The sequence below is a fragment of the Sabethes cyaneus genome, chromosome 2 (genome assembly GCF_943734655.1).
Source record: "Sabethes cyaneus chromosome 2, idSabCyanKW18_F2, whole genome shotgun sequence".
Classification (NCBI taxonomy): domain Eukaryota; kingdom Metazoa; phylum Arthropoda; class Insecta; order Diptera; family Culicidae; genus Sabethes; species Sabethes cyaneus.
In genome coordinates, this window is record NC_071354.1 from 5,215,703 (window position 1) to 5,227,721 (window position 12,019).

The following is a 12,019-nucleotide window of genomic DNA, read 5'->3' on the forward strand; positions in this document are numbered from 1 at the left end:
ATAAAATGCTTTTTCGAAACCTCGCTAAATACACTGTTTACCGTAGACTTCGGCACAAAATTTTACCGAGAGCGAATATTGAAATTGTCTGAAGTTTTTGGAGCGACTCAGTAGAATATGAAACCTGGAAATTAAATAAAAAGAAAACTTATCCATTTTAATTTTACTATATATATTTATTCTTGACAGATACGTATTTCGCCTACGACTTGCAGGCTTCCCCAGTGTCTTTTTGTACTGAAATTGAGTGTGTATTTTCCCTGCGATGTAATAGCAATTAAATGTTCTGTAATAATATTTACAGGGGAAAACAAATTTTAATGATGATCTTGAAACTGTAGGTCAATATCTAAATTGTTACGTAGCGTTATGACCAAAATGGAGGCCCTTTTTTCAGAAAGGCCATGACGGAAACAGTCATGCAATAACGCTCGATGTTTTGTTCGTACTGCCAGCTCTTCCTCGGAGCGAAGAAGTTGGACATCGAGAGGCATTTCGTGTCCGGTGGATATAGCCGATCCAGCATTAACGAAATTCCCTCCTTTCTGGAGAAATCCGAGAACAGGAAGAGGAAGACCGAAAGCAAGGTGGCCTGATCGTTCCACGCCTTGGTCCGGGAGGTCGGAGCAACCGGTTAAACGGTGAAGAAGTATCTGACCAAAAATGTACATTTTTAAGCGGAAGCAGACAATCACACAGAAGAAGTGATTGTCGGTACTGATGAAAAACATCTTTCCGGTGGAGCATTGCGCTCGTCGTGGCCATAATGGATGACGACATCGACTTGACGGTAGACGACGAAGACTGCGACTGGCAGGAGACCGTAAGGGATGAAGTGAAATATTTCTTCCACTCCTAGTTCTCAGTGCCGCTGCTCTTTCCTTCGGGACTTGCGATGAACGCGGAGATAAACAGTACGAATTGCCTGCCAGAAGTTTCATTGAGAAGTATCACACGAAGAAAATTGGGATTATTGTGATTATTTTCTTAAAAAACGGAAAAAACGTTTTACCCCTTGTAATTAAATATGTTTATTTGGTCCTATAACAGTATCTGTTGGATGTGCAGTATTATTTTGCTATCTATGGTAGGTATTTCATAAAACATAAAACGTAGCTTTGGAATAAATGGCCTCTTGATTAAACGCAATTGGTAGAAATCTTACTTCGTTTTGCTCATACCCGCTGATGATTTACCGAGATCCGGCGAACCCGTTCGGGTTCGACTTTTGCCAGTTCCATGTGTCTTCGCACATTTCCTTTAGTCCACGTTTCGCAGTCCAGCCGAGTTCCTTCGCGGCTAGCGTAACATCAGCATAGCTGGTCGCTACGTCACCGGGACGTCTGGCAATGAAAAATTAAAAATTAATACTCGCTGTGCATACTCTACGAAATCCCCTTCCGATTACCTATCTACGATTTCGTACGAAATTTTCTTGCCTGAAGCTTTAGCAAATGCATCCACCACCTCTAGTACCGAGTACCCCCGTCCGGTGCCCAAATTGTACACAACAAAACCCTTCAACTCACCGCTGGACAACTTTTGGATGGCACTGACATGTCCTTCGGCCAGATCCACGATGTGGATATAGTCTCGCACTCCCGTTCCGTCCGGCGTATCGTAGTTATTGCCAAACACCTTCAGGCAGGGCCTCCGTCCGACGGCCACCTGCGAAATGTATGGCATCAAGTTGTTCGGCTCCCCGTTCGGATCCTCTCCGATGCGGCCGGACTTGTGCGCCCCAACGGGGTTAAAATAGCGCAAAGATATTACCGACCAGCGGGTATCCGATTGGCAAAGGTCCTTTAGGATTTCCTCCGTGAAGTACTTGCTCTTACCGTACGGATTGGTGCAGTTTCCCGTCGGGTGGGTTTCGTTCAGTGGCAGTTTTTGCGGTTCACCGTAAACGGTGGCACTCGAGCTGTACACGAAGCTGAACACGCTGCTCTGGAAGAGTTGAGATGATATATCAATTGGTTGTTTGCTTGCTTGGAGGCTTACTAATGAGAACTAATAATAACAGTTTGCGGTGTTAATTTCAACCAATTATCTATCTATATTAGTATTAGTCTCAAGGGCCTTTAGGGAAATATAGTTTTTATATAAATAGTCATATGACAGTAACTAAACGGCACATGATTGTCTTGTACCATTCACAAAGAATTAAGTGGGTTGATTTCACACTTATAACGGGATTAGTAAAAGTTTTTTGCCAAGCTTTGCTGAGTTAAAATATATTGGCAAATAAGTAATAGATGAAATTAATGGTTTCAAACTTAAACTTGCTGAGATTTATAAAAAATCATTAAATTGAACGGTTTAAGTTAAAGAATAAGGTCTTACAATAGTCAATAGCCCAGCTAACAATTGTTTTCCTAACAATCAATAATATTTTGCAATATCTCACCTCCTCCATGACCTCGAGCAGAACGCTAGTACCGGTTATATTGTTCTGATAGTACTGCAAAGGAATTCGACATGATTCTCCAACCGCTTTCAGTGCCGCAAAGTGTGCCACACAATCAATTTTGTGCTGCAAAAAGATCATCAATCATTAACAATAATCGTAAGCATTCCAAGATTTCCGAAATCCGCACAGGTGTTGACTCGAAAGTTTGAATCAAATCATCAATTGAATCTTATAATATAATTCCATTGAAACAGTGTTACTCACTCAAACACGAAATATCATTATAATCAATTTACGCAAATTAATCCCAGAGGTCACATTCAATTCGCTCTAATACATGCACGTGAACGGATCGGCACCGCACGTGTTATCAGATAAAGAAACATACCTTTTTGAAAATTTCCCTCAGTGCATCCTTATCGCGAATGTCCACGTCGTAAAAGATGACGGTTTTTCCCGCAAGCTCCTGAACCCGTTTCAGCGATTCCGGCAGCTTGGAGCCGGCCGCCCCGTAGGCGTTGCACAAATTGTCCACACAAATGACCTGATGTCCGGCGGCAAGCAATTCCAGCACTGTATGCGAACCCACGAATCCGGCTCCGCCGGTTACTAGTATATTAAGAGGCATGACTACAGGTATGTGCGTCGGCTAGAAATAGACACAAACATTTAACATAAACAAACGGAGCACCAACTGCGCAAACTTACCTATGTACTGGGATCAACTGAAGCAATAGAATGGCCACTGAAATGCTGGACAGTCCGGACAGTTTGTTCTATTCGACCGAAGAAACTCGTATGTGAGCAGCCTGAGTCATTTCTCTGGAACACTGTAACTGCGCTGCGCTCTCTATAACTTGCGATGGTGTGGCAGAAAATAATAATGCTTATCTTATCACAAAATACGGAAAACAAGAATGTGTTGGGTAAACGATGACGACCGCGCTTGTTCGCTGTCACACAGTTGTAAAATCACGGTTGTTCGCTACTGGTCAGAGGCCGCACAGTTTTCGATACCAGCACATTGATGGTGTAATGATAACAAACGATAAATGCTAAACAGCGTTGAAATGCTGACCAGACAAACTAATTTTAATAATTGCAAAGTAAATCGAAATTGCTGACACGATGTGTTTCTCAGCTGTAGCCTGTAGCCGAGCAGACAAAGCCAGTGCCAGAGCATGAATATGTAAACAAAACCGCCGATGACGTTTGTGGCGGTTGTCGGCATGCGCGTCGCCGTCGTCGCTCGTCGTCGTCGCCCAGTGTTGTTCATCGATTCATTCCGTTCATCCTTTACACGTTGGTCATGCAAGTCATGCTTCATGCATGATGCTGGGCTACCACACTGATCTAAAAGATCACATAAGTTTTTCCTTAAAATGAGCCGTGGAATGAGCACGTCATGGAAAATTTATTTATTATTCAGCTTTGCACGAAATAATAATTACATGACTATATTCTAAGCATCAAGGGGTAAGGCCCCCATGCAGGTACGAATATGTTGGCAGAATATTTATTTATTTATTTATTTATTTATTATTATCTAATACATACAGAGTAAGGATTAACCTTTTTAATTTCTGCATTCAGGTCAACGCATAGTTGTTTCTATAATTCTAAGTTTCTGATTTGATTCTTACTATACTCCAATATCTGTAACTGTCTAACCCCATCTGTTATGCCATGCCATACATTCTTTCCGAAATTTAGAAAAGGAAGTAATTTCTTTAATATTATTAGGAAGTAGATTCCAGTTTGCAATGCCTCGTACAAAACAGGTATTACCGTAATGCGATGTATTAAATTGAGGAAGGTTGAAATTTCGTGCCCGATTACTTCGAAATGGTAGAAGTTTTTCGAACAAGTAATTCGGCTTTGTTGTGCTGATTATTTTAAATAGTGCTAAACAAACCCGTAATTTGAGAAACTCAGAGAAAGGGCAGCCAAGTAATTTATGCTGGAGATGTGTAACGCTGGAGTATCTAGACAATCCAAAGACCCAACGTACACAACTGTTTAAAGCAACGCGCATCCTGCCAATTGCCCTAGCAGAAGCATTTAGCAGTAGTTCTGAGCCATAGATAAAATGAGGTAGTAATAACGTTTTGAACAGTTTAATTTTAAAACCACAGGGAAGAATGGAGGATGTCATTCTTAAAAGACGCAGTCCTGCGTAAATTTTTCCTGATTGATGATTAACGTGACTATCCCATTCAAAATCACTTTCAAACATTACTCCAAGAATTGATACTTTATCTATATAATCAATCAAGTCCGTTCCAAGTACAATATCTGGTGGGTTGCTAACACGTCTATTTCTTCTGAATAATACAGCTTTTGTTTTAGAAGTATTTATGGGAAGAATATTTTGTTCTGACCAAGCGAAAACGTTCATAAGATCCGCGTTCAAAAATTGAGTCATTTCGAGTGGACTTAGCACATTACTGCATATATAGATGTGCACATCGTCAGCAAATATGTGACAGTTGCAGACTTTGAGTATTGACGGTAGATCGTTAATGTACAAACTGAAAAGAAGTGGGCCTAGAACTGATCCCTGAGGAACGCCAGAGGAAACAGATAAGGAATGTGAGACGCTTCCGTTCGCAGAGACAAATTGAGAACGATTAGACAGATAAGACTCAATAAGTTTAACGGCATTCCGACTGAAGTCGAAATTAGTGCACAATTTCTGCAAAAGTCTGTTATGAGATACCCGATCAAAAGCTTTAGAAAAATCCACCATGACAAGTATACCCATTCCTTTTTTATCAATCGTATTGTGAATATCATCGTGAACCTTGAGTAATGCCGTTGTCGTACTGTAACCTCTTCGAAAACCTGATTGAAAAGGGCTGAGAAGATCGCGTTCATCGATATATGTCATTATTTGTTGTTTGACTATTTTTTCGAATGCTTTGGACAGGGAGCACAAAATGCTTATTGGTCGCAAGTTGTCAATCCTAGAAACTCTTGGTTTTTTTCTGATTGGCACAATTTTAGCCGTTTTCCAGACACGAGGAAGTTTGCCGCTGGAGATTATCAAATTAAAAATATAAGTGATTGGTTCAATAATCGACGGTAAAATCCATTTGATGAATTTCATTGGTACCCCATCTGGTCCAATGGCATTTGATGTGATGGAGCTAATTGCAATGATAACCTCCGCAGAGTTAGTTGAATGAAATTTGAATCCATCTGAATTGAATGGAGGGACTGGGGGGAATAGTGACTCTCTTGTAAAATTGCTGGAAAAGAAAGTGTTGATCTCATCGCTGGTATTATCTAAAGGTTCATTGTTGATTGGGCTATTTATCGAATTAATCTGTTTGAGTCTTTTCCAGAGTTCACTGTTAGAATTAACATGATCAATGGTTTGGCTAATATATTGGGATTTGGCACTGTTTATCAGACTAGTTACACGGTTACGCAAGCGTCTATACTGATTATGGTGAGATTCAGTTTTTGTATTAACCCACAGTCTGTAAGCAATATTTCTTTCAATCATTGCTGTTGAAATGTTTCTATTGAACCACGGATTCTTATTATTCGGTTTACTTGGTCGATTTGGAACAAAAAGTTCATACAGTTCGATTAAATGTGAATTCAAAACATCTAAAGCAATATCAGGGTCATTGATTGAATATAGTAACTGCCAGTTAATTTCACTCAGGGCATTAACGAGAGCCGGTCGATCAATTCGAGCATAATCTTTATAATAAAAAGTAGTATTCGTAGTTGCGCGTGACATATCTAGAGAAGCAAAAACTATATCATGCTTCGAAAAACCAGATGCCGCAACTTGATGACAGTTAAACACAAATGAAGAATTGTTAGCTAATACAAGATCTATCAATGAACATCCTCCAGGATGGAAGAATGTTGGCTCGTTATTGATACACTGAATTCCAAAATATTCAATAGTACTACGTAGTCTGTTTGTTTTTGCATTACTTTGATTTAAATCAGTATTGAAATCGCCCATCAGGACAATATTTTTATATTGAATTGTGAACTCAGCCAACAAACGATATAACACTTCAGAACAATCCGACCGTGGAGGATTGTAGAACACACCAAGCAAAAATTTTTCATTGTTACACTGTACTTCTATAAACAAATACTCTGCACATTGGTTATCAGCTCTGTTTAAACTGTAATCAGAAGCATCCAAAATTCTGCACTTTAGATCTGTTTTAATGTATATGCATATACCACCGCCTCTGCTATATTTGCGATCATTTCTTATTAGCCTGTAACCCTCAATAGCAATTATTTGATCCGGGATTGAATCAGATAGCCACGTTTCAGTTATGCAAATCAAATCAATTTTACTATTACCAAAGCAATAGTTCAACTCGTTAACTTTACTCAATTGACGAGCGCAGATGCTCTGTATATTAATATGACACATGTTCAAATTATCAGCACATAAAACTGAATTCATAACGGCACGAGGGATACAGCCAATACCATGATTTGTACTAGCATTGTGGAATGTAGAATTATCCGCCATCTAAGAATAAAAACAATAAACGCCTAAAAGAAAATATTTCATGGCACAACAAGATGGAGTGTTTAGTTACATTCAATGATAGTGAATAAATATAATAAACTTTTGGTACAATATACAATTCTTTGATAACATCATTCATAGCAATAACATCATTCCATTAAAGCGTTGTAGCATTTCAACCGAAGACAGCAGCCCGAGATAGCAACAATAGATCGACGACAGCATAAGCATCAGCAGCAACCACAACAGCACCCACAACATCAGCAGCAACGACACCTCCAGTATTAACAGCAGCAACAGCAGAAAGGCCGCTGGGTTATAGACTATTTCCCAGCTCTCCAATGTATAGAAATAACTTTTAGGAGGGAAGAATACACGGATATCGAATGGAATGGAGACAGGGATAAACTTGTGAAGGAAAAAGAGAAATGTGTATGGATGGGAATGTGATTTACATCCTAAACTTTCAGGAGCGGAATAATCAAAGGAATAACTGATGAACGGATTCATGGGAATAAAATAATGGAAGGAAAAGGATAGTCAAGGAAGGGTATTACATTCCACCAATTGATCCAGAGAGTAGATAGGATACGCGGCAGCATTCCCAATAGATTTAACGAAGACAACACCATTCTTTGTAAACACGTTCAAAAATTTTCCTGTGCGCTTAAGCTTCATTGCGGCACCTTTTATTTGACGAGCCAGCTCAGTGAGGTTTTCATTAATGTAGATCCGCGAATCAATATCGAATCCTAGGTGATTCAACGACAATTTTCTCGTAGAGAGATATCGACCATAAAACTCATCACGCACGGTTCGGAAAGCAAATTGTAGCAGTATAGGGGGACTCACACCAGACGCAATTGGAAAGCGAGCCAGCCGTTTAGCATGAATCAATGGAATATTAGCATCTGAATATCCAAGTACACAAGACACTTTGCGGATGAATGAGCTTAAATCTTCCTCTGGGACAAAAGGCACACCGGTCAGCAGCAAATCATTTAACTTCTCGGTTCTGTTAACAGTTTCTTTGGTAAAAACCACCTCATCACTGGTTTTTCGTAGGGAGCCCGCAATATTGTTGATTTCTGCTGCACAATCCGCTTTAAACTGTTTCATTTCATCACGAATCGCTGATATGTCATTTCGTAGATCAGATTTGCACGCTTCAATTTTAGCCTCGATCCTAGAATTCCCATCGTTAAACATAGTTTTGATGCGATTCAGCAGTTCATCATACGATTCCACATTCTCATTTGTTGTATCCAAGTCGTCTCTAGAGCGTTTTGATGTAGTTCCATGTTTTTCGGTTTGTTGAACCAACGATGATTTGCCCTTCACCATACTTAAGATTGTTTATTTACTATCAGTTTTGAGTGACCTAGCGTGAGTGGCGAATGAACTTGTCAGCTAGTACGCTAAAGTCAAAATCGACCAGACAAGATGAACAATAGGCACTACGATATAACCATCAATACAATAAATTGAACGCTTATTTGCACTTATAGCAATCGTTGGCTGGAGCAAACTTTATGCACAGCAGATAGAGTCGCACTTGCTGAATAAGCCGATATAAGGGAAACGTTACGTACGAATCAAAAACGAAATAAATCTTCGATTGATTACACAACAACGCTCTTCTCACTCACTATTCGTACATCCCTTCAGAAACTATTGAGAATATATTGGTGAGTTCGGGTTCGTGCAGCATGCTCGCCGAAGTGAGAAATTTGCGAACCAAGTTGTGGGTAGAAGATGTTGGGTTCGATGCTCGGCACTGGAAACACGGCCAAAATTTTGCTCTTCTTGCGCTCAACATTTTCATGCGAGTATGGTAACTTTAACAAATAACGATTGAACAATAAATTCTCGCGTAACTTTTTGAAATGACCTAAGTTACATTGAGAGACTTTCTTTGGCGTCCCTCTCTTCCGATTGTTACGGCGATATAAATGCATTTTAACGAAAATATTCTTAACGTTTAGCTAACTAGTTATGCTATCAACCGATTCATGTGGCATCGCCGTGGCAAGCAAAAGAGAAGAGACACAAAGAGATTTTTTCTCATTGTTACTTAGGTCCTTTTCAAAACTTACGCGAGAATTGCTTTAAATTTGTGCGTATTTAATGAGCAGATTTCAGTAGAAAACCGACGATTTGACAATCATGCTCAAACGGAACTGTACTGAACGGCCTCACATTTTAAACATGGTTCGCAGCCACTGGTAGGCCCAGACGTAAATAGATTTTGGGACGCACCTGAAAAAATTGAGTTAGCTAAGAATGGCTGATCATCTACATTAAATGTTATAGAGAAGGTGGGCCACGTGCCCCAACCTAGGCCTATCAGCAAACTTGGAAGTAGACTTGAAATTAGACATACATAATCGAACTTGACATTAGATTACAATCAGGGCTTGAATTTGAATTGGACCTAGTATGAACTTTGAAATTTTATATAAAATTGGACTTTAAACCAAAAATTGAAATAGAATTAGGATGCTAAATTGAACTTTACATATAGGACACAAAATATGACGCGAAATTGGACATTGAATTGGATTTAAAACAGTCCCTTTACCCCTTTTCTGTTCTTTCGTTTTTCGACTGTTTGTTCCGGTTTTCCTTCTTTTCTGTATCGTTTTTTCGATTTTTGCTCTCACTTTTCATTTTCTTTCCATTTTTTCTCAATTTTGTCGTTTTTCTTTTTTTCTGCCCCGTGTTTTCTGGTTAATTGTTCCGTTTTTCTTCGTTTTCTGCCCCAATTATTTTATTTTCAATCAAGTTTTTCCTCGTTTTTCATTCGTGTTTTGCTGTTTTGTTTCCCGTTTTTCATGTTTTCTCTACCCTCTCTCCGTTTCCAGGTTTTGTTTTTTTCTATCTCGTTTGAAGTTTTTTCCTCCTCGTTTTTGTCTTTCTCTGTTCTAGACTAATCTCAAGTTTTAGTCTTGACCTTGAAATGCGGTAATGCATATATATTAATATTTTTTGAAACGATGGTTCTACAATTGATGAAGGGATGGTAGGGGAAAGAAATGAAAATTTTTGGTGAAGGAAGGGAAGAGCGGAAAGGAAGGGGGGTATTGGTAGCTACGCTTGACAAGTAGTCATTTTGACTCCTACCTTTTGTCCAATGCTGGAAGGTGCATGGGTCGAACCAAGCTATAATCTGAGATTATAACCGGATTCGAACCCCCCCCCCCCCCAATACCCCCTCTCCTCCTTCCTTTACGCTCTTCCCTTCCTTCACCAAAAATTTTCATTTCTTTCCCCTACCATCCCTTCATCAATTGTAGAACCATCGTTTCAAAAAATTTCTCTGTTCTGTTTTTTCTCTTTTTAGATATCTCATTCCATCTTCTTTTTGGCTCCCTTTTTACCTTTTTATCTCCAATTTTACCGTTTTCTTTGGTTCTTTTTTCCTGTTTTTGTTTTCTTCTTTTTCTGTTCCATTTTCACATCCCACTACCATTTCTTTTTCGCTTTATCTTTTTATCCTTTTATACCTCGTTTGACCTCTTTTTCTCATTTTCGTAACGAGGAATCGGTTTTTATTCTCTCTCTATTCTTCTTTTCCATTTTGGTTTCTCATGTTCTCTGTTTTTCTTTCTTGTCTCGTTTCCCTTCATTTTTCCGTTTTCCCACCTTTTCTATCACGTTTCTTTTCTTTTTCCGCCCGAAGTTTTGTCTTTCTCTGCTTTTGCTGTCCCGTTTTTCGCCTTTTTAGTCCTTGTTGTTCTCTTTCCATGCCCGTTTTTCCTCTTTTCCAGTCTCGTATTATGTTTTCTGCCCGTTCACTCCTTTTCTATTTTTTTGTTGTCATGTGTTCCGTTCTTCCTTGCTTATTATTATTACGTCTGCTTTTTCTCCTTTACTGTCACGACAAATTGAGAAACTGAGAACAGAATAAAAGGAAAATGGAGATCCTCTTTTTCTGTTCTCAGTTTCTCAATTTTCCTGCTCCCGGAATTTCTCCTTTTCGTTTTGTCCTCGTTTTCATTTTTACCCCTTTTCTGTTCTCGTTTTCATTATTTTCTTTATCGTCTTTTTTTCTTTCTTCTTCCGTTCTACATTTTTTTCTGTCCAGCCTCCTCTTTTTCAGAACTTTTTTCTCTTTCTTGCCTTTCTTTCCTTTTGACGTAGGACTGCGTCTTTGTTTACTATACTGGGATTGGGTAGCACTTTGTGAAAACGAAAATAGAAGTATAAGGTTTGAATGAAAAATTTCTAATGCCAATAACTACTAAACTACTAAACGAAACTGAACATTTACATGTCGTTGGATAGATAAAATGACCAGCAATTGTATGGAGGGGCAAGAGAGCAATTTTAAGGAGGGCGTAAAGAGGGGGGGGCTCCTATATAAATGAAACACAAATTTCCTCATAACGCTAGAACTAATCAAGCAAATGGAACCAAATTTGGCATGTGGGATTTTTGGAGGCGTGAATTTATTTTATGATGGTTTGAAACCCCTCATCCTTTGAGGAGGATAAGCACTCTCATACAAATAAAACACAAATGTTTGCGTAAGTGCCATATTTTCTGCTAAGTAACAAGCGGTAACCTGTGAAAGTAAACTAGTAAATCCTTCTCAGAACAACAGACAGTGAAAGACGCCGCTAACTCACGTGCCTGTTGACATTCATGTCAAAAGAGAAGGACATTCGAATGTCACGTCATATTTGCGACGAGCGTGCTTTGGCTTTAATGTTATTTGTAACCAATAACCCTTTTAAAGGCCACAAGCGAGTTAAAGTAAGATTATTGAAACATGTCAATCTACGCTTAATCATATTTAATACAATAATCTGGACTAGTCATTCATTACTATTTTAACCTTTATGATGCACACAAGCGATTTTTAAAGGAAATCTCTATGCCTCAATGGTTGCAGGCGTTGTACTTATGAATCCTCGTCCACGCATTTTCAAAGCCACCATTGCATTCAATGAAGAATTAAATCTGAATATTTCGCTCTTCTCTTTCAAACATTCACTTAAACAATGGCACGCACAGATTCTTATAAACATACATATGCCAGAAATGCAGTTAACATTAGTCTTTGATCTAATGATCTCATATAGTCC

At 39.0% G+C, this 12,019-nt stretch overlaps 1 protein-coding gene across 1 annotated transcript; it reads right to left on the reverse strand.

Moving 5' to 3' along the window:
* Positions 1 to 1,012: 1,012 nt before the first annotated feature.
* Positions 1,013 to 3,550, reverse strand: LOC128734638 (UDP-glucose 4-epimerase). Its single transcript, XM_053828924.1, has 5 exons — positions 3,119 to 3,550; positions 2,799 to 3,059; positions 2,408 to 2,533; positions 1,409 to 1,947; positions 1,013 to 1,343 (listed from the first exon to the last, which is right to left on the reverse strand). The coding sequence occupies exons 2-5, from the start codon at positions 3,036 to 3,038 to the stop codon at positions 1,193 to 1,195; spliced, it is 1,056 nt and encodes a 351-aa protein (XP_053684899.1). The 5' UTR covers positions 3,039 to 3,059; positions 3,119 to 3,550; the 3' UTR covers positions 1,013 to 1,192.
* Positions 3,551 to 12,019: the final 8,469 nt, after the last annotated feature.